The following is a 26084-nucleotide window of genomic DNA, read 5'->3' as shown; positions in this document are numbered from 1 at the left end:
ACTAAAAATATGTCCTAAGAAATAAAATCGAACGAGAAAAAAGATTATTGAATAAACTTTAGCGCATGCGCATCCATTGTTGTATAAACCGGATGTCAAACGACCTCTTTCGTAAACACAGTTTTGGTGAACCTGGACTGCTGAAACGCAGAGTGTGATTTGAGAGAAAAATGCTTCGAACTTCAGCATTGTTAACTTCTCTTGGTAGAAGATCAGTTCTAGGGAACCTGAGGTAATTTTTCACATATTTTTCGCAACAAATTGCACACTTTCATTATACATTTTGCTAATTTGTTGTATTTGACATTTATAGTCCTTTTGTCAGTGTGTGGACTTTGGACTTTTTGCTTGTTTACTATAAGAGAACTTTAATAGTAAAAATAGGTCTTACTATTTTTATTATTCTGTATTTTGAATCATACCAAATAATTTTCAATTTTTAATTGATGGCCAATGTGAACATAAATTAAATGATAATAAATTTTATTTTATTTTTTTTGTAAATTGTATTTCAATATTTGTTAAGATGTGCAAGCTCGGCAACAGCCCAGAAAAAGACAGATGATGCCAAGCCAACAACAGCCAAGACTCAGGTAGCCATTTCTGAATTGCACACTCTCTAATCATTGTCTGATGTCACAAATCTTGAACTGAAATCATGAGAAGCATCTTTTGCAAACTTTAAAATCTCACTATTATTTTTGGAAAGTTGTGATACAAATTATACATAATAATATAACTATTAGCCTTATGACAATTTTTTAACATACGGAAGTTTGTTGCTCCCTTGTGATTTTATCTCTTACTGAAATAATTTTCAATTTAGAAGTCGGATACAAATTTTAAATAAATAAAATGCATATAACAATGACATTTTATTGATTGGTCTTTGTTATCAACAGACTTGTCTTCAACTTTCAGTGTATAAATCATAATTTTGTTACCATAATTCATTCATATTTTCATGTCATGAATCTCATAGATTTCATATTTGCTTTTATAGGAGTCAAAGTCTTTTGCCATGAACATCTTCAGAGGCATTGTTAAAACAGATCAAGTGTTTCCTTTCCCTGAAGGTAATCTAGAATTAGAAATATTTCTCAATAAAAATAGTCAAATGCATTGATAAACATAAAAAAAAAAAATGAGAGATAAAACTGTCAATATCATTTCATTCTGATTTCCAGTATTAAATGATGAACAAAAGGACACCCTCAAGATGCTTGTAGATCCAACAGCCAAGTTCTTCGAGGTTAGATACATTAATTTTTAGCTCATCATTACATTTACAGATCTTAATGCTTGTAATAAATGCATGTGCTGTAATTTTTCTCCTGGATTATTACATTATAATTCATGCCATATTTTACATTCAAGTGTCCTTTAAACAATGATTCTGAAATCAGCATCCTTTAAAAATGTTTTATCTCTTTTATCAGGAAATAAATGACCCCCTGAAGAATGACAGCCTGGAGAAAGTAGAGGACCATGTCATGGAGGGACTGAAGGAGTTAGGGGCCTTTGGTCTCCAGGTTCCGGTGGATAATGGTAAACCATCTATCTTAAAATTTTGACAAAAAGCCCATGTTAATAACTTTGAAGTGATCTGAAAAATAAAATTACTTTTTAAGTTTCTCACAATACCAAGTAGTCTTACATCATATAATGGTGATATAACATTTGATATGTAGTCGTAGGTTTTTGGACTTAAGAATTGTAAGCCCTTGAGCACTAAAACCTCACTGATATCAGATGAGATGTTTTGGTCAATAGACAGATCTGAACTCTTGTTGTGTGGAAATACCTGGTAGCTCTTTTATTCTTAATTAATAAAACTTTCTGTTTACTGGTATGTCTTTTCTCTTTTTTGTTGCATTCTGTGTTAGTCAGTATAGATTTTATTTGGTACAAATGATTCTGCTCTTTGAAGGTGGTCTTGGATTAACCAACACTCAGTATGCACGTTTGGTAGAAATAGTGGGATCACATGACCTTGGGGTCGGCATTACCTTAGGAGCCCACCAGGTAATAATCATTTGTTCATACACCAAAGCAACAGTTATTAATAGATATATTTACAATGTATGTACTACATACAACTTGCTACAAATAACCTTTCCTTACTTGATTTGTAACAGTCCATTGGGTTCAAAGGAATCCTGCTGTTTGGAACAAAAGAGCAGAAGGACAAATACCTGCCTGACTTGGCTTGTGGTAAAAACATTGCGGCATTCTGTCTGACCGAGCCCAGCAGTGGATCAGATGCCAGCGTAAGCGATCATTTCTCATTTTAAAATAAGTCTTTCATTTTGAGCCATTTCTGTCTTATGTTTATTGTCTCCCCTTCCACAAAAATTAGATACATTTCAAATTTATATACATCTTTTTAATAGAACACAATAAAAAGACTAGATGTTGCTAAAGAAAACTATTTATAAACTGACATTTCCGGTCTTCCACCTTCCTCTATTTTCTTTCAGTGGGGATACGACGTCCCAGAGATAGCTTATTTGATTATACATGTACATGTAAAAACAAATGTTTCATTTTTTTGATAGTCTATCAAAACCAAAGCAGTTCTGTCCCCTGATGGCAAGCATTATATCCTCAATGGTAGCAAGATCTGGATCAGTAATGGAGGACTGGCAGAAATCTTCACCGTGTTCGCCAAGGTTTGTAAACAGAGTTATTACCCTTGGTGATATGAAATTAGACTTGTTCAGCAGAGTGGGTGCCAATGTTTGTGTTAAAGGGATTGAAATTTTTGGAAAGCACTCTTGAGCATCCACTTAGCTGAACATGCCAAAGTTAACTTGTTCAACTGTAATTGATAAGTGAGAATATGAAACTTAAAGTAGCACAGATGTAACCTCTTTTGTCCTTTTGAGTCTTGTATACATTCATGTATTGTGTGCATATGTAAGAACTTAGTAGTTAAGATTAAGAAAATTAGAATGTGGTATTTTAGACACCAGTCAAAGATGAGAAAACTGGTGAAATGAAGGAAAAAGTATCTGCCTTTATTGTTGAGAGATCTTTTGGCGGTGTTTCCAAGTAAGTATTTTCTATGTTCTCAATCTCTTTTGTAGTATATGCATATGATTTTTTGATTTTCCAACCTCATTTAAATTAGTCTTATGAGAATTTTTAGAATAAAAAATCAATTGTTAAAAATATGTTTAAAATGGTTTTTTTCAATATAGTGGTCCACCAGAAAAAAAGATGGGGATTAAAGCCTCCAATACAGCAGAAGTATATTTTGAAGATTGCAAGGTTCCTGTTGAAAATCTTCTTGGAGGTAAAGAGCTAAATAAATCTATAATTTTTTGGAATTTTGAAAGCCATACACATGTATAAACATTTGTTTGAGAGTTAAATGTAATAGTATATTTAAACTATTTTGAAAGTGTGCACATGTATAAATGCACATGTATATGTGAGAGTTGTGCCCCTTACATTGATGGTGATGTTTTATTTTCAGGAGTTGGAGGAGGATTTAAGGTGGCTATGAACATTCTGAACAATGGAAGATTTGGCATGGCCGCTGCTTTATCAGGAACCATGTCATATTGTATCAAAAAAGCTGTAAGTACATATTAATCATATGTTTGATAATATGATAATTTTAAGAGCACTGATCTTATAGACTGCAATGGTGTTGTGTGGGTATTCAACTGGTGTTCTCTCTCTCTCTCTCTCTCTCTCTCTCTCTCTCTCTCTCTCTCTCTCTCTCTCTCTCTCTCTCTCTCTCTGCGCAATTCCTAACTTTTTTAAGTCATGATTTTACCTCCATCATTTCCTTCATTATACAGTATGAAGTTTATATCTACCTTTAATAATACATTTATGAACATTATATGATGTATAATATCATGTATATGATTCTTGACTCTATATGTGTCATGACCATATCCTCCTAGATTGACCACGCCTCACAGAGGAAGCAGTTTGGAGACCTGATCAGTAACTACGGCGCCATCCAGGAGAAGATTGGCCGCATGGTCATGATGCAGTACGTGACCGAGTCCATGGCCTACATGCTGTCTGCTAACATGGACCAGGGCTCCACAGAGTTCCAGATAGAGGCGGCCATCAGCAAAATCTACGGCTCTGTAAGCATTTGATTTAATCACTCATAATTGTTAAAGCCATGCAATAAGAATGATTAAAAACAAAATGAAACATTTATAAAGTGTTTTGTGTGATTTAATCATAGAAAATTGTTGAATTCATGCAGGAAAAACTGATAAAAAATGATTCATCACACCAGTATACATGAATATTGTGAAACTCAGAAATGTTTCAAAGCAGTTCTTTATTTTATAATGTTTATAGAGTGTATGTAATAGGCTTCTGTTTTATACTAGGAAGCTGCTTGGTTTTGTGCTGATGAGGCAATCCAAATTCTGGGTGGCATGGGATACATGAAGGTAAGTACAGTTCATTGAGATATATTGAGGATGTTTGTAAATTTCCTTAAGATCAAGATTCAGGATTGATTGAGAATATTCCAGTATTTTCCTTTATATTGCCTTAATTTATTTTTTTAGGATACTAGTCTGGAGCGAGTGATGAGAGATTTAAGAATTTTCAGAATTTTTGAAGGAACAAACGATATTCTGAGACTCTTTATTGCCCTTACTGGAAGTCAGGTAAATTAATGTCTGTATATATGATGTTCAAAATGTGCATTAGATTTGCCCTATCCATTGGAAATATATCTAAGATAATTGATATGATTGTAAAATTTTGTAAGTATAGACCGTTAAAAATGTTATGAGGAAAAATGTTTTTAATTTAAAAAAAAAAAAGATTAACATTTTCTGATTAAGATCAATAATTTACCAAGTACAATGTACATGAGCATATGATATGACAATGCATGTATTTATTTGTAGTATGCAGGAAACTACCTCAAAGAGCTGAAGAAGGCCATGTCAAACCCCCTGGGTAACATTGGAATGTTCCTGGAATATGGCAGCAAGAAAGTATTGAAGTAAGAATCAAAATTCTCTTTTGCTAAAATACAGCAATTACATGTACCTTTCTTGTGATTGAAGAATTTTAACCCTCAAATTATGGGATTGTTTAGGACTACCTGAAGTTCACTTGCTACATGTACATATAATTTATATTAACCGTGTTCCATACACATGTATGTGTTAAAGTTAGTAATCTTCATCTTAAGGATGACGTTTACTCAGAATGAAAAAAAATTCCACTGATGATAATGAAAAACCAACTATTGTGTGTTATAGACCTTTTATTGTAGTGTTATTTTTCATTTTCAAAAAAGTAGGTCAATGACCTACTTTTGGAGTTAATGGGCATTGTATATTTTTGGAAAATTTAAGGAAAATCACTCAAAATTTTACACTATGATTTAGATTTTCTAAATTGTAAAAATAATACAAATTGCTCAACACTTTTGAAAATGAAATACAATTTATGAATGGCAGTGACACTAAATACATACAAAGCAGTAAGTTTTCCTTCACAATTTTTATAAATATTCCAGTCCGAATTTCCTCTATCACTTTTCAAATTCCTACCCATTTTTGATCCAATTTTACAAAAAATTGAATGATGATAATACAAAAACATTTATAGTATTAAACTACTTGAATTGACCTTATTCTGTTGGCATATAATTTATATGAGGTCAATGATCAAAATTTTAAGATATGGTGTCTTTTCTTGTTTTTAAGCATATTTCAATATTTTTTTAATTCATGCCATACGGTTATCATAATGAATAAATGAGGTAAAACTACCACAAAATATGCAAAATTATATAGACTAAAATATAAAATCTTAACTTTTAATATTAGAGTACTTCCAAAAATGTTTAAGCAGAAAACAAAATCTGCAAAATTTAGTCCGAATTTCCTCTGTTTGGCTAAAAGTCTATTTTTGTTTTGGCATAATCCCATAATATAGTAGAAATATTGAATGTTATGTCAGTAACAATTCATTTCACAGATACTTTTTGTGTTTAGAACAAATTTTACTCATGACATTGAACTTTATAACAATCCGAATTCGAGAACTCAAACCCTGAGTAAACAACACCCTTAAGACAATTATCATTATATTTTAGGTCAAAAGCAGATGACAATGGTGCTAAAGCTCATATTCACCCCTCGCTTATGAACTCTGCAGAACAGGTAACTTTAGTTAGGTTTTAAGATTTTACTGCTTGCAAAATGGAGTTTTGCATAATAGATGATATGCATGGTTAGGTGTAATGACATTTATATGATTACATATTTTATATTTTATGTATTTCAGACTTTTGCTGCTATTGGTGACTTTGGTTCAGTAGTGGAACAACTTCTGATGACCCATGGCAAAAAAATCACCAGTAAGATTTATTCAATTATGTGAAAATTCGAAAGTATTTGACATATGCATTGCACGTGTACAGTTTAACTTTGTTATCTCAAAGATTGGTGTCTTGAATACCTAGATGCATAAAAGTGAGATTGAAATTAGAGAAAACAAATTTTGACTCTAAAATGAACATATAAATTAATGTATTTTGTAAATGTATAATTGATAATGGTCACAAAGAAACTTGGGAATCCTTAAAATTTGAATTCTAATTTGAAATCAATTTACATGTACATGTTTTTACTTTGTGTAAAATGAGAGCTTCATTAACCTTGTTTATCAATTTATTTTTTTTAATTTCAGACGAACAATTTCTCCTGAAGAGAGTGGCCGATTCGGCCATTGATATCTACGGCATGGTGTCAGTTCTGTCCAGGGCTTCAAGGTCACTCAAGGAAGGTCATAGCTCAGCAGACCATGAAGCTATCATTACCAAAGTCTTCTGTAATGAGGTATGATACTGCTTTTGAATAATTTAAAAAATATTGATCTTTAATTCTGATAGATACATGTATGGGAACTTTTATACAAGTCAATGAAGCTTCATCTATTTATTGATACCTCAATTTCTCAATCATGCTATCATGTACTGTTGGTCTTTAATCCAGTAACCTTAGATGAACATGTGTATTCTTCGTGTACATAATAATAAAGGTAATATATCTGTGAACATACCAAGAAACACCACACAAAATACTTTGAAAATAATTTTTATTCAGTCTTTATGCTATTTTCTCTATTACATTGTATGTCTACAGGCCAAAGACAGAATCGATGCCAACCTCCTGGCGTGTCATGCTACAAAGGGAGAAAAAGAAAACTTCTCAGGGCTGGAGAAAATCTCCAAAGACGTTGTTGCTAATGGAGGTCTCCTTCAGAGGCATCCACTTGGATTCTAAGGGAGGGCATTGGAGGACAATTAGAACAAATCAGTCATAAAAGTTTATATTACACTGTACTTCAACAAAAACAAAGAAACGTTCTTGCTGTGATGATATATCATTTTTGTTTTCATTTGTTTACAATTATTTGTATGTGATAGTAAAACCAAGAAGAAAGAAAAATATACATATACCAAAATTTTGTACAAAGTTATGTTCTACATGTTTTACTCTTAAAAGCATGAACACTCGATCAATTCCAGTGGGGGTTTTTTTTGAGGGGTTACAAGTACATGTACCTGGGTAATTGTCAGCTTAAGAACCAATCTTCCTAATGTTCTGTAACAATGTTCACTGTACAGCACCCATTTTACATCATCCTTGAATTCATGAGAGAAGTTGTGATTGATACATATTACCTCAGATAATAATTTTCGGTTTCTTTTAATCATGTTTAATTGACTAAATGGCTTGTTTGAGGCTTTGTAATCCTTGACTTGTTGGAACATGATGTACAAATGGATCATAAAGTTCATCTGTGATAAGAATTATATCATTTGCTGGAGACAAATGAGATATTTTGTTCTTTCTTAGTTTCAGTGTACATAGGAACCTATATATGTTAATTTCATTATGTTTTTCAACAAAAAAAAATGATTTTGATGGTAAACTTTTTCCTGGTACTTCGGTGCAGTGGATATGTACATAGTTAGCAGTTGTCAATTGAAAATATAAATACATACCAGATAAATGTAGGCAAATTAATATTTCATCATTGTAGCCCACTATCATCAAAAGATCCAGTTAAAAGAAAATTGATTAAAATTTGGGTTATTTATCTTATACCGTTATGTAGCTGAAACACATTGCTTGCCATTCTAGGTGTATTTATAAATTCATCATACATGTATGTTGGAAAAACATTGGAAAATGTTTAATCTTGGTTTTATTTAATAGTTTATGAATGAATCTCCTGTATAAGACCTGTGTGTGCAAGTCCTTCTGTCAACAGACTCTGTTCAGTATATGCAATGCCCAGCAATGCAAATTGTAATATAGAGCACCTAACTGTGTAACTGTTCTTATTTTTTGTGGTACAACTTTTCCAATGATTCACCAACAAATCATTTTTTGTATTTTGTTTTTCAATATGTGTACACTATCTCTGAATGCAAGTCGCTAATTACAAGAAATTCCTCACAAGGTTATTTGGGAGGTTATGTTCCTAGCCGTTCTGTTGATGTGTACACACAAATTCAAGCTGACTTGTGAATAAATTTTTTTCTAGCATAATATTGCTTTGTTGTGTTTTGTGTACTATTCACCACTAGTAAAGGGATCATTTTTTCAAGTTAATTAAACCATGGATCGAAAATTCAAATGTTTTTAAGTTTAATTTTTAGAAGGCCATGGCATATTTTGTGTTAGCAGCAGTGAATATGAGGCCATCTAAAGGTACATGTACCGGTATGTATATGTATATAAGCAAAAGGAGAAGAGAGGTGTAGTACCACAATGTACAAGTATCATATGTAATAGCAAGGATTAAAAAAACCCAGGTTTCAAAGCGAACTACATGTATAGCACCGGTATTATACTGAACAGTTAAACCTCCATCTCAAACTGGAAAGAGTTTCTTGCAAGATATTTAGGACTTTTGAGGGTTAAATATGTTAACATTGATTTTTTTTTCAATTTTTTGGGGAAATCTTGAAATAACAAATATGAGTAAGTATAATGTACTTATATGTATTCTTGCAATCATGGCAGTGGCAATATATTTGATTGCATATGAAGACTTTACTCCATGCAGATGCTAAATGGAATCCTCTTTAACCATTGGTACATCTACCAATCAAAACCTTTTTTTTTTAGACTGGTATATTCAAGTTCCTCAGATGACCTACACATTCTTTTATCTTCATCAACTTGAAACTATTCCTCAACAAGTTTCTGTTAATGTTTTAGGGCAAAACACAAGTAACACGTAATGATGTATATATAATTTTAAGTATTGCATGCAGCTATCCTACATGTATGCTTCACTCATAATCTTATTTTTATTATGGCATCCAAATTTCAAATAGTCCACTTGTTCAAACACATATTACAATATGGGACATTTGTTATTTCTTTCCATTTTTAAGTATTTGTAAGTTTGGGGGATTTAGTTTTTATGTAAAACATGTATATCAATTATAGGAACATACATAAATTTAAAAGGTAAAATATATGGATTTTTTCTTTACGAAACATTACTGTAGATTCCTAATTAAACGCGAGGAATTAATATCCGCATAAAATCGCGAGAAGCATTCTTCGCGGATTTAAAAATTTCGCCATTATTTTCTGAGAGTTGAAAATTATGATAAGGAGAGAAGTTCCATGTTCGCGATTTTATACTCTCGCAATTTGAAACAAAACAGTGGGATCCCGGAAATAAGTACTCGCATAATATAAGGAATTTACAGTAGTTTATAGATAAACAAATCATGTTAAAGTTTTCGGTATATGTGATGGTTATTTTGTTGACCATCCAGCCGTCTTAAGCCTGCCGGACAGAATGAGAGCTGATTATCATAATTGACACTATATACTGGTACTCATACCCATGTGTATACATGGCCAAACATAGAAAAGTATTTTGAATGTGTTCACAGTGGCTCATTATAAAAAAAAACAATTTCATTTGCATTTAAATAATTTCATTTTATTAACGAACTTCAATCGATTTAATTTTTTAAACAATTTATATAAAAAGTATGTTTTAAGTTGATATACATGTACTTAAACAAAATGTATTATGGGAGGACAAATGAAATCAGTAACTGGGGTCACTTACTTGAATTGTCCCCTGTTAATGAACAATTCAACAAAACATACTTCACATACATACCCTCAGATTCTTAAAGATTTAAAAAAAAAAAATCACTTTCTCTTCACAAAATAAAAACACCCTTTAGTTAATACCGAACTCTACAAATATATTTCCACAAGCCATCCAAACTACATACATGTACATATATCATTTCAAATGTCACAACTAAACATAAAACTATTGGATTCTGTTCAAAATAATAAAGAAATCAACTTTCACCATTCAATCTACATTTGAATTAATCGTAGTTTAAATGCTGACTTTAAAAACACCAAGTAATATTCCCAATGAGGCTCTCGCAAACCTTTCTCTCTCTCACACGAATTAAAGTTGGTTTATTGAAGTTTTTGTTCCTTGTGACCTTTTTCTCCTCAAATACATGAACATTTCTGTAGGAATCTTTTAACTTGAAAATTAAAACCAGTCAGTGTTAATTCAAAGATGTTTTTTCCATATTTTGATAAACAAGTTAAGTAACTAAAAAATGTGACATATCTCACAATGTTTGAGACATAGATATGTAAAGGCACACATTTTTTTTCAAGCATCCATGTAACTTTTTTTAACAGAATAAAATATAAAAACATAGAATAAAACAAATATATAATAAAGAAAAAAATACAAGGTGTTACGACTCACATGTATCTGTACATGGCTTTATTAATAAAAACAGAAACCAAACAAATAAAATTAACTAAGGACTTGTGTAAGATTAAAGCTCTAGTCAATCTACTAATAAAACAGAGTTTATCCTCTTAAATCCTTATAATTTGTAGTTACTGACACTAAAACTGAATTGAATTCTTGAGCTTTCAAGATTTTTAAAATAAAAATTCATGAATTGTCGATTATAAAACAAAAACAGATAATATTTCTATGTACAGTGACACACATATAAACACAAAGTGAAAATGATACAATCACCTTTTGAACTTTGACAAAGCTTAAACACACACAGCACAAGTGTGCAATTAAGACAATCACACAAATAAAAATTCCCATTAGCTGCATCATTTTTAAACTGATATTTTAAAATAACCATAGGCATAATAATAATATTATCACAATTTTACTTAAGTTCAATAGTGTCATATTAAATAGCAGTGACTTGTAATGGATAAATGGTGTTTATTTTAAAAATGAATTAATGTGTGTCATGACTCAAAAATATTTTTAAAAAAAAAATTAAAATTAAAGATCCATGTATTATAAGTGAAGCATGAGAAAAAACAACCTTCAACTAAATGACAGGAGTTGTTTATAAAGCACCTTGTCACAAGGTGAGTTATCACCACTTGTCTTATTGCAATATTGCATTACTGACAGACCCACTTGTAAACAGAAGGTACATGAGATGTTGTTTGATATTCAGCCTACTGGCTATCTACACGAACACTGCTTATCTAGAGGAAAATTCTTCTTCCATCTCCGACTCCACTGGATTCTGCACTGGATTCTGCACTGAATTCTGAGGCAAAGCGGTCGCTGAGACTAATATCAGTCTACAAAACAAGACCATGTATGAAACTTTAAATTCCATGCCAAAAGACATTATAATGAGATTGATTAATTCCTAGCATTTTGACTGGCTGATATCAAACAATCTAGAAAAAAATCAAACGTTTTATTCACCAGCACCTGACCTAGGAGGTCAATAAAACATTTGATTTTCTCTACACTAGACGAAAACTAGATTGTCAAATAAAATACCACATTTCTCTATATGTTCAAGTCAGTTTCAAACTAAAATATTTGCTTGATAACACTTAATTTGATGTGTCTGTATCAATTTGTCGCTAAATCATATAAAACAATTTTTGCAGTTTTTTTCGATCAATACGATGATTTAGCTACCCTCGAAGTACAATATTCACCAAGCTGAAGGCTCTTGTATTTCTCAGGTACCTAAATCATCATATTGACCTCAAAAAAACAGCAATAATTGTATATTATTACCCCATGGTTCAATTATGAAATAGTATAATTTCAATCACTGTATTTTGCATTGTTTTGTAGCGTACTTGAATTATATTGTCTTACTGTATTTCTGGAAAATATTTCTTTGTTCATCCTGTACCTCTGTCTTGCTGAAGGTTTTAGGTTCTGACAAAAATAGAAAACTATAATCAAGCATTTTTTAAAATAGATTAAGTCATTAAATAATTAAGTTATTTGTGGATGAATTTCGCTACCCAGTTTCCGATGAAATCATTTGCCACCATTCCTATTCTATCTTTAACACTATATATGTATAGTACTGTGGAGACATTTAAATTCATGGGGACCAATTTTCGTGGATTGTGGTTTTTTTGCTTATATGAAGGGATGTTAATTCCTGGATACGTCAGTTTTCAGTTTCAATAAGAAAATTAACCTTTCAAAATTAGTTTTTGACGAGGATGTAAATTCATGAGGGAGGGCTTCCTCATGAATACCACAAAAATTGAGCCACCATGAATTCTAATGATTCCAAAGTATGTGTAACATGTACCGGTAACTGTCATTTTTACTAAGAAATATGTTGCAACTGCCTTAATTAATATCACAGAATCCAAACACTAATATATTTAATTACAAATAACTTACAAGCATTTCTTCTCTGACATTTTGTGCACCAAGGTTGTTTCTGTTAATTCTGGGCCTGAAAGGAAAACGAAAAATAAAACTAAGAAAAGGCATTATGGTACATGTACTGCTACTGAAGGTATCAATAACACACACACAAAAAAAACAAGCCAGTATTTTTAACTACCTGTTTACATTTGCATTTGAACACTTCTTTTGGATTTTATCTTAGGAGAGAACAATCAAAGCCACAGAACTCCAGTGTAATTCTCCCACCAAATGTCAATGAAATATAATGTACATTCAATTCAATTCACCTATTTTGCTGCCGTGAGTTATTGGTTTGCTGCCGTGAGTTCTCCACACTGACTGTGATGATGCCGCTGTTGTCCACTGAGGACTGCTGTCTGGGCTGCCTCCACCCCCGTCTGCCACCTTGTAGATTACCCCCGCGCTGTCTGTTACCCCCTCCACCCTGGCCCCCGCCTCTACCCATTCCCCGGCCACGCCCCCCTCTGCCTCCTCCTCGTCCTCTTCTGGGATTCTGGCTATCCATCTGAAAGTACGATATAGATAAATTTAGCGGAAACAAATACAGGGTATTAGCTATTAGAATTACAAGATCTTTGCAATAGATATTTTGAAACTACCAATTTTTTACTTGTTTTATCTTTTCTAAAAAATTTTGATCCTCATTGCCAGTTTACAAGTTATTTAATTTCACCAAAAAAAAAAAATCTAACAATTTCAGGTGAGAGCTACGTCCTTTTTTTCAGATAGTCACACAACCTCACTTTTAAACTGAACTATATTTTACTTCATCTTACCTGAATACCTCTCCTCTGGTTAACAATGTTATCTCTTTTTTCTCGAGCAGAGATTTTGGCTAGAGTAAGCTTAGCCTGTCTAAGAGCACTTAATGCCTGGGATTTTATCTGTCCCAAATTTGAAGCTCCTCTGTTCTGTCCAAGATTTGAAGCACCTCTGTTCTGTAAAACAAAAAATGTTCCCCAAATTAATTCTATAATTTCTAAGTACCAAATACATTATATAACAGTTTTTGTCGACATAAATCCTATTCGTAATTTTCACAATCTTGTTTGAATTTAGATTGTTTTGTAGAATTTGGTAAAGGTTAAAAAAAAATAAAACAATTCAGTTCTTTCCATAAAAAGACATGAATACAATCACAACCCACAATATACCTGGTTAGAATTGACTCTGTTTAGGGGACTAACTCCTATTCCTCCCCGGGACTGTTTCTTCCTCATGAGGTTGGTCCTCAGCTGTTTGTACTTGTTTGGACCCTTTCCTTTGACTCTATCAACTACTGAGTTTCCTCCACGGGACCCCCTCATGCCCCCACCTCCTCTTCCTGACCCCTGTCCTCTCCCTCTCCCTGTGCCTCCTCTGTTGACATTTCCCCTTCTTGCTCCTCCTCTGTTGGAAAATCCTCCTCTACCTCCTTGCCCTTGTCCTCTTCCTCCTCTTTGACCTTGACCCCTCCTTCCCTGACCTCTTTGTCCTTGACCTCTTCCTCCTCGGTTTCCACCCCTCCCTCCCCTGTTCGATCCTCCCCTGCCTTGTTTCTTATTTAGCTTGATAATGTCATCTGTAAAGAAAAACCAAACATTTCCTGATAAAAGGGCACATCTAGACACAAAATGTTAATTAGTATGAAATATTCTATGAAAACAATGGGCTATGTGAATTTTCCATGAGCATTGGTTTCTCAAGTTACAGTAGAAAAAAATTTTTTTTAGAAGGAAATAATGTTTATTATTATGTGATGCATCACTTCAGAAGGCCAGTTTCAAAACTAATAGAAAGGTTTCACATATAATGGGAGCATAGTCATTTAGAAAGGATGATGTGATCATTGTGATGACATACAATCAAAGAAAGATAAGAAAAAACATACATTAGTCATACTTTTAAAAAATACTCTGGTAAATTAAAACTATGACAGACAGTTGAATTTTTAAAGACTAGTCCTGTTTATTTGTACGAAACATGAAAAAAAAACCCAACAAACAAGTTATACACTAGTAACAGCTAGCCTTTAAAGGTTTGTAGGTAGAGAATAGTTTTACCAAATTCTCAAAATAAATGGACTGATAATATTTCAAAAACTAAATTTACAATATTCTAGAGACAATTTTTGATGCAGAACTTAGATTGATGTAATGTCTTCAGCAGAAGTCAAGCGTGCAACCTGCAACCCAAAACAAATACGACAGGAGAACTGCTGAAAAAGCCAAGTGATGACCAGTGACAAAAGAGCAAGGAAACAGACAGGTTCATGAAGTTATTCTTTAAAACATTCCCATTAATAATATATCTATAAGAACGCTCTCCTTTGAAAAATTTCAAAATTTACTTTTTATAATGTCTACATGTATATGCTTGAAAACCATAAAAACTCTATTGGAACATTTTTATAACTTAGAGACAATATTTCCGAGTTTTGCCAAATGGATATATAAAATAACGAGCAGTGAATGAATACCATAAAGCATATCAAAAAACAAACAAAAAGGCCTATATCAAATTACAACCGAAATATCAGCCATTGACAGGGATGATAACTATAATATGACAACTATAATATGGTGTAGTCAGGATATATCAGCTGCATAATTTGCAAGAAAATCTGAAAAAGTCACGAGTATCTACAGCAATTTCTGGCAATACACTTGTTTATTATTAAATATGTGACATCTTTATTTTCTAATAACTTGTAATTTGGCGTGAAAAAAACAAACTGTTTTAAAACTTTAAGACGACCCCTCTCGACGAACCTGCAACGTCTTGTCTCATATTTGAGTTTTTAAACGTTTAAAATTTCACACAGCAAACCTTACCAAGTGACATATCTATTTTTTCTACTGCTTCCATTTTCACTCAAGGAGCAAATGTTTTCAGAGAGGTTTATTCCGACGAGTGAAATTGCGAGAGGACCGCGTTCAGTTTGTTTTTAACCTCTCGCAAGATGGCGCTTTTGTTGTGTATCCAATGTCGATCCCGATTAAATAAAGCTGGCGAATTGTGTAAATTACAATTTTTACAATTGTAAGTTTGCGTTGACTAGTATCCTATTTTAAGTTTGTTGCTATTAGAAGAAATAAAATACCCTTTTTATTTACTTATTCGTTTTTTAAATATAATTATTGTAGATTTCTCACGTGGCATGAAATTATAAATCAATGAACAGCCGGAGTTAGATAAGCCATATGTCGCATCTCTTGATCAATACAAATGCTCTCCTTACTTTTCAAAAGACGCACCAAACAATATAAACAGTCCAAACAAGTGTGGCAGTTTATACAAATCAATGATATCAAAAGCATTTTATTGCATCTAATACAACATGAAGTAAATTAGATTTTTCATAAAAAAAAATTATGAATTGCTCCTCACCATACGCGTCAGCCTACAAAGTGTAAAAAAAAATACTGCATACATCTATATTCATGTAGTCGTATATTTATTTGAAAAAAAGAAAAGAGTCTTTAACTGTTTAATGTTCCATAATTCAATGCAAAAATTAAAGTTTGTTTAAAATTTGCAGCAAATGAAACTTTTTATTATATCAAAATAAACCGTGAATAGATATGTACATAACTTCAGTAAGATTAACAAATATTTTTCTAAGCAAATATTGCTAAATCAAAATGAGTTTGTGTTCGGGAAAAAAGAAAATGAGCTTGTTTTCGAGATGCATCTGCATTGTTATTTTATTACGATTTGACCAATAAAAACAGAGCAAAGACAATTAAGTTATCATTCAAGCAAATCGAAATTAAAAAAAGACGTGCAAATTTTTTCTGAGATTTTATCAAAGTTCTTGAAACGTAAAACATGTTGATTAGTCGTAATTAAGTTTTATTCTTAATTGTTCAGTAGATCATGGTTCAAACTTAATATGTTTGTATAGATTGTAAATTATTGTAGTGGATTGTTATCAAAGTTATCAAAATTATCAATAACAAAATTAATAAGACTAAACTACAATTGCAGGAATAACATTTCCTGCTCTTATTCAACTTGCATGGTTAAACCATACGAATTGCAACCGGTTTGGTAAGGCGTCCCCCCCCCCCCCCCCCGCCATCCCATCACGTTTTGAACAAAGTTTGTTTGTTTTTTTTGTTTTTTTTTTGTTTTGAACAAAGTTTGTTTGGTTTTTTTTTTGTTTTTTGTTTTTTTTTGTTTTTTTTTGGAAGCAGAATATTTTCGATATTGGAAGGATGTTTAAGGATGCTTGTACAATAATAGTGTGGCCATTTTTTTGGTTCAATTTTGAAGACAAAGTTGTAGAAAAGATTTCATTAGTTTTATAGACAATGAAGTTTGTTTTTAGCTGATCATGGAAATTTTAGCCTCAATATTTTCCCAATCAAAATCAATAAAAAATCTAGGCTAATTATTGATTTTAACCAAATAAATTGTCTGGATGCATATATCCATATCAAAACTGATGCTCTGTAATAAGGCAGCATGCAACCATTGCTCTAAGCGGAAGTACTAAAAGGCCACCACACCCAGATCTCCAGCCTCGACCGGGCTACCTTATTCAACACTTCCTGTTTTGTTCAAGACAACTTCACTTTTGATACTTGAAAACCGATTTACATTAATAAAATCTACAGGATATATAGTTCTGAGCTACTTACATATTTACAGTGGGGCAATGGCATAAATAAAAATAATCTGCAGATATATGCGAATGGAACCTTTTTCTTTATACCCACAAAAAGATCAAAGCATTACATGCAGATATGGCACATCAAAATTCCTCATCGGTAAGTTCGTATTTGTTTTCTCTTTTTGTCTATATTACACGTGGGCGTGCTTGCATTAAAAATACATTTAAGTTTTATATGAGAGAGAGAGAGAGAGAGAGAGAGAGAGAGAGAGAGAGAGAGAGAGAGAGAGCAATTCCCCTGAAGGCCCGTTTGAAGAAATGACATCTCGTCGATTATAATCTGGAATGGAAACGAGGAGAGTATTTATCTCTATAAATGACATAATGATGTTAAATAAAAGTCTTTTTCCGTCGTACTCTGAACTAGGTCACTTTGGCAACCGAAAAAAAAATTCAGAAGTAATGCTTTTTTCATATGTGGGGAGAGTTTATCATTTGAACAAAGAAACGTATTTCTTGACAACGAAAATCCAAGACAAGGGTGAATTGAATCGTGTATTTCCTAAAGCCTTATCACCAATTTATTTACTGCAGTGTTTCCACTTGTCGTGTTCAATTGAAGTTATTGACAGTTTATTCTTAACGAAAACAATGATTTTGTCTAGCTTTGATGAGAGAGAGAGAGAGAGAGAGAGAGAGAGAGAGAGAGAGAGAGAGAGAGAGAGAGAGAGAAGTGTTGCTCTTTGGACATTTTAAAATTTTGATGGGCTATACAAATACGTAAATAACCACTTAATTATATTTACTACTCAAGATGGAAATAAATATGCGCGACCGATATTTTGACGCAGCATCAATAAGAATTTCAAGACCAAAAATAAAAAAAAATGTATTACAAATTATAAATTATTAGCGGAAATTAAAAACGCGTTCACATAGGTCAGGTCATCTTCTGTAGGTAGAACTCTCTGATTATGATGTGAGTTTTGAAAACGCGAATATATTTTCCCAGCAGTTGTTTATATGTATGATATAGAAACATACTACAGACTACGGGGACTGATAAGTCTATTATCATTGTCGGAGAATTTATCATAAAATATGAAGTCTGTCAGAACTGACAGAAAATATGAAATTCGTTAAGCACGTGATTTCTCACTGTGTGAAAAAAAATCTGACCGAATTAGCAAAAGTTACTTCAATGAATGCTGTAACACTCTATATGTTTGTAAACTAGAAAGAAATTTTCAAATCCACCCCTGCCCACTCACCTTACCCCCCCCCCCTCCCTACCCCCACCCCAGAATGAATTCTTAATTTTTTTAAAATCAAATTTGATCTGCATAGGAAATAAAAAAAGGGAAAAAAAATGGATGTGCATTTCATGAATCACCAAAAGCTCTAGACATTTCCTGTAAGTGAGCTTGACACAGGGGATTTTGTTTCTTCAATTCACTCGGAGCACCTGTTTTCCGATCATTGACCCTCTTATCTATCTAACTTCTGTCTGTAAAGCAAACTCTACCCCCAATTTACAAAAAAACTTCACTTTCATACTGCACAATAAACAAAACACGCCTCTTTTCATACCTTATCAAAAAGTATATAGGTATAATTTGCACCTTGTTACAAAAAAAATCCTTTAAAAAAATAAGTTGAGCTTTACCACAATAAGAACTTCCGATGAAATGATTCAATGACTACTTAGCCCCTCTGTCGCTACACGCGGTTTCCATTGTTCAAACCATCGTGAGGTGTTGTACATACTGTGTCTATTTCATTAGAAGTAATTCGCGATTTATTTTTAACACACCAGTCCCTCTTTTCTCTTTTCTAGCGATTAAACAAACGGTGCAGTGACCTAGAAGATGATGTGATCTGATGGATATTTGTTAATTTTTTCTGTCCCCCCTATAATTAGACCAGGGGTATGGGCCCGTAGCATCGCTGCCCCGCTGTCTTTTGGTCTCCACCAATCGCTAGAGGTTACTGGGCCAGTTTCGGGATATATAGAGATAAAAACTATACAGATTTTAACAGTGGAGATTTTGTTTACAAACAAATCAGGTGGTAGGTATTTGATTGTGTGCTGCTAAATTTTGTCGATATTCATGATCGAATCCTTCATTTTTTGCATGTGTCGTTTTAAAGCATTTCTTATAATACCGGTTGCCTTTCTTTAGCTTTGGGCTGCTTCAAGTACTGCATATTATAAAGCCTTTGTTCAGTGATAAATGACCTGCTTTGTCACTGAATTATGTTATATTTAAATTTTGTTCCATTTTATGCGTGAAAATGAAGTACTTGGACTACTAGTAGCTAATTAGACGACCAAATTAATTGCGTGTATTTTATTTACTAATAGGATGATATACTTTAAGACATGAACTATTGATTTTTTTTATGTTTTTCAGTAGATCTTTGCAATTTCTTTTGTGTGAATGCGCATGGTTTTCGTATTTTAGTATGTCAAGACAACTGACAGATATAAGCAATTCACCCACTAGTTTTTTTTTTTAATAAATGCCCCTTGTACCCTTTTGTACATGTATGTTTGTTAAGAGATTTTTCAACTTTGCCTCCAATATGAAAAAAAGATCTTAACCTCATTGCACGCTTTATGATGAATTATCATATCTTCATTACCTATATGTACGTTCTAAATACAAAAATGAATATAGCTAGATGAATTAAGGATCTACTCATTAAAGTATGAAGAATTTATATTTCTTTTTGTGTGAATTAAGTATACTAAAATTAAAATAAAAAAAAAGATTATTCATAATTTCAGATTTGATTAATATTATAAATTCTACATCTGTAATTTTAAATTTAACATTTGAACTAAGATGCCGTGTTGCCTCTCAGTAAAACCAGGTCATGGTTTACGACATAGGAAATGATTTGTGGCATTTCCTATTTCGCGTTGGGGTTATCTGAACTGATAAAAATAATTTTTGATCGTGTATTTGTTGTCAGCAACATATGATCTGCACATAATGTGGTGGGTCGTGCTAAAGGGCACCCAGGTATATCCCGGATCAACCAATAAACGCTTACATTCCCATAATTCTTTGCGAATGAGAAGTAAATGATTAAAGAGGATATAAGGTTTCTCACTGACTCACACTTTTTAAAAATAAGAATTTATTCCTTGATTGGTAACGCTATGTATGTTTGGATCTGTGCATATATAGTTTATCAAATCAAAACTTAACAAAAAAATCTATTGTAGACTTTTAAACTTTAAAGTAAAGGTTTTCCAGAGCGAACTCATCATAGCGTCAGAGTATACGGGTATACTTCAACACAAGGAATATATACCGTGAGAATAGTTATACATTGGTAAAAATGTTAAAAACCTATTAATATTAATTAAGTTTAATTAATTTTAGACAGTGATAAGAAACATTGAAGGATGAACACCAAACAATGCAGCTGTAGCTCTGTCAGTGCCCTCGTGCCTCCATCACCCTGCCCAAGCGAATGCCCGGATATACACTTCACGCTGGCCACTTCCGGGAGCGAGAGTTCCTTCAAAAGGCCCCGGAGCCCCGATTCCACCAGTTCCGACAAGAGTTATCTTTCCACGGGAAGTTACAGTTCCCCGTCAACGTTATACAGAACAGTGACATTATTACTTTTGGTCGTCTGCATCGCCCTGTCCGCAGCCGTCATTTCTCTGTTCCTTCTGATCTCCGACCTCAGGAACAAACTTGATGACGAGATAGAGGGCCATGGCGGGGTCTCGGGGAGACTCTGTGTCCCCTGCGCCGATCTGAAGTTTGGACCGTTTCCAGAGGACAATGAACACCTGACCAAGCTAAGTAAGAAAAAGGTCAACGGAGTGGAGGTCTGCTGCGGAAACTCCCCCAACCAAACGTCCGCCATCTTGGGTTTGGTAGGTTTTCTTTGCGATTAAAACGTTGTGGTTTTATATATTTTCAAAAGACTTTGCCATGGAACATTTTCTTTGAATAGACAAGAAATACTGCTTGTAAAAAAATTGCGATAAACAAATGCTTTCAATATTTCTTATTGATTTTTTATCAATGGATTCAATTAATATTTTTTACAGATAGTAGAAAAGAAAAAGAATGTATCCTGCGCAAAAGGTAATTGTATTTCACGACATTATCAATTTGGTTCGCACTTAAGAATAATAATAGACATTTCTGAAGACAACTCTTATTTGTATATGTATTTCGCATAGTAAGTTTTTGTATAAAAATGAATCCTAAAAGGTTTCGTTTGTTCGTTCTTAGCTATGATTCAAGGACAAGAAAGACTTCAAGCAGAGAACAACTCGACACAGAAGTCGCACGGAGAGGTTGCAGCGCACCTTCTAATTGGACCTCAGACCCCAGTTTCAGGTATAACATGCAAACTCATGAATTAAACATTAATTTTACATTATCAATATATTAAATTGATTTTTTTTTAAATTCATAAAACTTTTTCAACCATATTAAAGCCTAAATTCCTGTATAAAGTTCATAAACGAAAAAATATGTAATTCTTTAAATAAAATGAAGATTTAGAAATTTGAAAAAAAGTATTATTTTTAAAAATCAGGTCAAGCGGCAGTTCGCAATTGGTTGACTGTGGACCCAGTAGCTCACATACGAGGTGTCCAGCTGAGGAACGATCGGGTCCGTGTCAACAACTCGGGGCTCTATTATCTATACAGCCAGGTCTACTTCCTGTCGCTGTACTTCGGCGGAAATAGTCCCGGTGCTACAACGCTATATCACTACGTTTACCGATACAATGTGATTTACCCTAACGGCGGAGAGGAACTACTTCTCAAGAGCGTAAGGACACAATGCTGGGAGCGTAATAAAGAGTACGACGATTACACGAGCTTTACAGGCGGCGTATTTCGATTAAATGTTGGTGACGAGATTTACGTTAAAGTTTCAAATATCAGTCAAGTTTCTCAAGATCCCAAAGCGACATTTTTCGGTATGTTCAAATTAGGATGATAGAATGTTCTGTTGTTGCCATAATGTTGGCAGACCTTTCACTTTCCCTAAACATGGTATTCCCTAGAAAAACCAAGCGATGATCCCCAAAGTTATACGATATTGAAGTTGATGGGGAAATTTGTGTTTGCCGATGTTGTTGCAACGGACAATATTGGGCAAGCTGAGCGGCATTAATACACAGACTGTGTGGGGTCTCTGTTTTACACCCTCCCTCTCCCACCCAAACAATCGTAATGTGTATACGTTTATATACAAAACATGCACTTTGGCCGTCCATAGAAAGTGATATATGAATGAGTACCAGTGAACTGTTTTTGTTTTTATTTGACACATTGACATGTATTTACCCTTTTGTGTTTCTATATTTTGTTGTTATCATGCGTGTATCGCATGGCTTTATCAAAATTCACTGACGCCCCTAGCCATGTATTGTGAATGCTTCCCAGGTCAGTCGTGGGGTGTTATGACATGCGGTGATTATATTAAGTTATCTATAGTTGTGATAAAATATATGAAATATATAGATATGTTTATAATAATTATCATTCGAATTCCGGTGACACAAACTGTTTACAAAAATTGCGCACTTTTACTTTTGTCTATGTTGACATTCATTTTTTATTTATCTGTAATAATAGAAGAGCATGTTATGAGTTCTGTGCATTTGCATCTATTCATATCAACATGTGAATGCTCAAAATAAATAAAGATAACCTACGACTTTGTTCAGTTTATCATAAATTTCATGAATCCAGTTTACGAGGAATTGGATGTTCTTTTCGTCAGTAATCAATTAAAATGACGTCATTTTCTCTTCCTTGTTTTATTTTCGATTTGTTTAAAAATTCAACTACATGTACATATTTACTTGTAGGTGTACATCATTACAAATTGTAAATATAGCGGACCAGGAAAATTGAGCTTAATTAATGTAGGATATATAAGCACATTTTCTTCGTATATTCTGTATCCTTATTTTAAGAATGAAAGGGCAGCTGCTAAGATTTTCAAGAATTGTTTCTATATATTGATAACTATTCGAGAACTGTGATCAAATTAGATCCTGATTATATATTTTTTGGAAATCTCGAAATAATACAGGAAATCACGATTTACCCAAAGAAAAGATATCTTATTATAATTTGTTTCCACCGGAAATGTAACACTAGTGTTTAAATTTAATCTATAAAATGAAAAATGAAAAATACCTTCTTCTAGAGAGCGTCATTATTTTAAGTGAAAGTCATTAATTTTCACTATTTAACGTCACACACGCCAAAGCAATCTTTACCCGCTCAGTTAATTCTAATTCAAAATTAAACTTTTAATGAGAACCGCCCTCCCCCGTCAACAATTAATGTGAAAACAGGCGACATAAGTAAACGGAACAGGCACGCAAATACAGACGATGAATTTCAATTTTATATGTATTTTAAATATATTTTTACAAATAAAAGTTCTATAGCTACGCTTCCTATTGCTAGCTCAATTCCATTAAAAGTGAAACAGAAAAATAAATAGTTTTCTCAAAAACACCTTTTTTGTATACCTCTATCTCAAATATCAGTATATTTATATCTGACTCAAAAAAGAAAAAAAGGAACCCCGTTTTTATCTGTTGAAACAAGATTATTACATAATTATAAAACGTCCTCCCTTTGTTTGGTTTCTGACGCCTGAGAGCATGACAACTGACACAATACACGAGACACCTTTCACATTAACTTAGTTTTGAGTCAGAAAAGAATCTGTATTAAATTTCCCTGCGGGGATAAACTATGCAATGACACAGGGAGACCCCGACAGAATCCCCCCATATCACGTGACTGACATACACAGATTTAGATCAGTAGTACGGGTAATTGTAAACACAGTGATCTTGCATTTTATTCTTAAGATAATTGCAATAAATAGAATACTAGCCTTGAACTGTGTATGCTAAAACAATACCTGCCTGTTGTCATTTAGTGCACACTAACTCTGCACGAACGGCGTCAACTTGCAACTTTATTATGATTTCATGTGTTTATCCCCCCCCCCCCCCCCAACTCCACCCCCCCCCCCCAAAAAAAAAAGTCGTAAATTTGTAACGATAAATATGTACATTTGACCGAACCTAATGTACGTGAAGAATAAATGACAAATATCAAAATTAATTAAGATATTGACAATAGAATTTTTTTTAGAATCCCAGATTACTGTATTCTTAAATATAAATGACAATGCTTTGATTTTTCGGTCGTCAAAGTTTATAATCAAATTAGCCATTGTTACATAAAAACAATGACATGAAATTTTATCTGTTTACATCTCTTCACAACTGCCAAAATTGTACGTTGACAGCTGAAAACTTATTTTTGGAAATTTTGGCTCCGATCAAGTTCTAATGACTGGTCAGTGATGGCATCGGAATTCAGAGGAATATTTTGGGACCTGAATGCTTACATCATTGACAATTACATGATGATTGTTTGATTTTTTTTTTGTATTGACACCCACGTTTAAAATGCAATGTTAAATTGTTCGATTAGAATAACTGGCGATAAATTTTTTATCATAATATATATACAAACAATTCTAAAATATACCTAAACGCATTCATTTAATTTTTTTTTTAAAAAGTGGGGTTTTTTTTTAAAGTTGTACAAGTCATTGGAACGAAAATATTATGAAACAATTTGTATGTGGGCACAAAAAGAAATTTTAAAAAAATAATGATAGGTAAAATGAAATAAAATAATAAAAGGCAAAATATATTATTTAATATATAAATTTAATTAAAATTTAAAATAAAGAAAAGGTGTTTATTCTTATAAATAATTATAGAAATGTTATTCGTTTGTCAAACGATTACAACCGTTACGATATATACATTATTATTCTTAAAGGTTTTAGCATTTTTTTTTTCAATAAAGATACTATTAGTAAGCTTTCCTTTTTCAGTATCTTTTTTTTAGGTATGAAGATAGGCCCGATATTTTTCATCAAGATATCTTACAAACACAAAGTGCAATAGGTACTGTATTCTTCAGTTAAATTTGGATAAAACTACCCCGAAAAATATTCGATAAAAATTCCTGTTAAGACAGTTCCACCTTCCTTCCTTTTTCTACAAAGAATACAGTGTCAGATATAATGATTAAAATCAGAGGATTGGAAAGGGTACGTGACACCATGGGTTTAAAAAAAAGTTAAAAGATTGCAAACGGGAAGAGAATAATCTTCCAAGAATTCGCGGAATAAGGAATAAAATACAAGACATTTGAAACAAGGAAGAGATTCTTATTTAAACTAAACTGGTGATTAAATCTTAAAAGTTTTAATATCAGAAAAAACCATGTTATAAAATTTTATGAAGTGACTAACTAAACATGAACACGAAAATTGCCTCTTTTAAAAAAAACGTCTACAAGATAATTACTTAAAAAAAAACTTATAGAATTGACGCAGCAGATCTTACTTTATTATGATATATACAAATAAATCTTATCAATTAAATGAACGGTTTTTGCACCATGGTTTACGAAACAAACACGTTTCTAGATTTGAGTTTAATGGTCAGATTCACAACCAGAAACTTTATTAAAATTAAAAAAATAAAATAAAAAGAAGATGTATTCAAAACAAAGATCAGAAACTTTATAAAACTTACAGAAAAACAATAATAAGAGGTATTCAAATCAAAGACCAGAAACTTTATAAAAATAAAAAAAAAAAAGAAAAAAAAAAAG

The 26084-nt window shown here is 32.6% G+C and overlaps 3 protein-coding genes across 8 annotated transcripts; 2 read left to right on the top strand and 1 right to left on the bottom strand.

Moving 5' to 3' along the window:
• The first annotated feature begins 69 nt into the window (after positions 1-69).
• LOC105344745 (very long-chain specific acyl-CoA dehydrogenase, mitochondrial) lies at positions 70-8567 on the top strand. Its single transcript, XM_066069822.1, has 19 exons — positions 70-232; positions 527-593; positions 1004-1076; positions 1188-1252; positions 1440-1548; positions 1931-2025; positions 2139-2270; positions 2559-2672; positions 2969-3054; positions 3204-3298; positions 3482-3585; positions 3921-4112; positions 4368-4430; positions 4551-4652; positions 4899-4996; positions 6101-6167; positions 6292-6364; positions 6697-6845; positions 7152-8567. Exons 1-19 carry the CDS (start codon positions 171-173, stop codon positions 7290-7292), a joined length of 1887 nt encoding a protein of 628 aa, XP_065925894.1. The 5' UTR covers positions 70-170; the 3' UTR covers positions 7293-8567.
• A 2359-nt stretch (positions 8568-10926) lies between these two features.
• On the bottom strand, positions 10927-15728 carry LOC105344742 (H/ACA ribonucleoprotein complex subunit 1). The gene is made up of 7 exons (XM_066068999.1): positions 15582-15728; positions 13923-14329; positions 13545-13706; positions 13035-13273; positions 12739-12793; positions 12193-12255; positions 10927-11654 (listed from the first exon to the last, which is right to left on the bottom strand). Exons 1-7 carry the CDS (start codon positions 15613-15615, stop codon positions 11556-11558), a joined length of 1059 nt encoding a protein of 352 aa, XP_065925071.1. The 5' UTR covers positions 15616-15728; the 3' UTR covers positions 10927-11555.
• Positions 15729-17403: 1675 nt separating this feature from the next.
• Positions 17404-23070, top strand: LOC105344743 (tumor necrosis factor ligand superfamily member 11). Of its 6 annotated transcripts, XM_066069410.1 has the most exons (6): positions 17404-17522; positions 19203-19435; positions 20761-21270; positions 21448-21480; positions 21631-21738; positions 21941-23070. In XM_066069410.1, the coding sequence occupies exons 3-6, from the start codon at positions 20784-20786 to the stop codon at positions 22348-22350; spliced, it is 1038 nt and encodes a 345-aa protein (XP_065925482.1). In that variant the 5' UTR covers positions 17404-17522; positions 19203-19435; positions 20761-20783; the 3' UTR covers positions 22351-23070. The 6 variants fall into 6 exon arrangements, with proteins under 6 accessions (XP_065925482.1, XP_065925485.1, XP_011450915.3 ...); XM_066069413.1 differs by lacking the exon at positions 19203-19435 and having other exon boundaries at positions 17412-17522; XM_011452613.4 differs by lacking the exon at positions 17404-17522 and having other exon boundaries at positions 19104-19435; positions 20761-21266; positions 21444-21480.
• The last annotated feature ends 3014 nt before the right edge of the window (positions 23071-26084 follow it).

The sequence above is a fragment of the Magallana gigas genome, chromosome 8 (assembly GCF_963853765.1).
Source record: "Magallana gigas chromosome 8, xbMagGiga1.1, whole genome shotgun sequence".
NCBI classification, from domain to species: domain Eukaryota; kingdom Metazoa; phylum Mollusca; class Bivalvia; order Ostreida; family Ostreidae; genus Magallana; species Magallana gigas.
Note: the sequence above shows the minus strand (reverse complement) of the source record. Positions and strands in the feature narration are given on the sequence as shown.

Coding starts and splice junctions, on each gene's coding strand:
- LOC105344745 (XM_066069822.1), top strand. CDS start 171: ATGCTTCGAACTTCAGCATTGTTAACTTCTCTTGGTAGAAGATCAGTT. Junction 1,253..1,439: donor CAACAGCCAAGTTCTTCGAG/GTTAGATACATT, acceptor CTCTTTTATCAG/GAAATAAATGACCCCCTGAA. Junction 6,168..6,291: donor TTATGAACTCTGCAGAACAG/GTAACTTTAGTT, acceptor TATGTATTTCAG/ACTTTTGCTGCTATTGGTGA.
- LOC105344742 (XM_066068999.1), bottom strand. CDS start 15,615: ATGGAAGCAGTAGAAAAAATAGATATGTCACTTG. Junction 13,274..13,544: donor ACCAGAGGAGAGGTATTCAG/GTAAGATGAAGT, acceptor TCGTACTTTCAG/ATGGATAGCCAGAATCCCAG. Junction 12,794..13,034: donor AACTCACGGCAGCAAAATAG/GTGAATTGAATT, acceptor TTTTCCTTTCAG/GCCCAGAATTAACAGAAACA.
- LOC105344743 (XM_066069410.1), top strand. CDS start 20,784: ATGAACACCAAACAATGCAGCTGTAGCTCTGTCAGTGCCCTCGTGCCT. Junction 21,271..21,447: donor CGCCATCTTGGGTTTGGTAG/GTTTTCTTTGCG, acceptor TTTTACAGATAG/TAGAAAAGAAAAAGAATGTA. Junction 21,739..21,940: donor ACCTCAGACCCCAGTTTCAG/GTATAACATGCA, acceptor TTTAAAAATCAG/GTCAAGCGGCAGTTCGCAAT.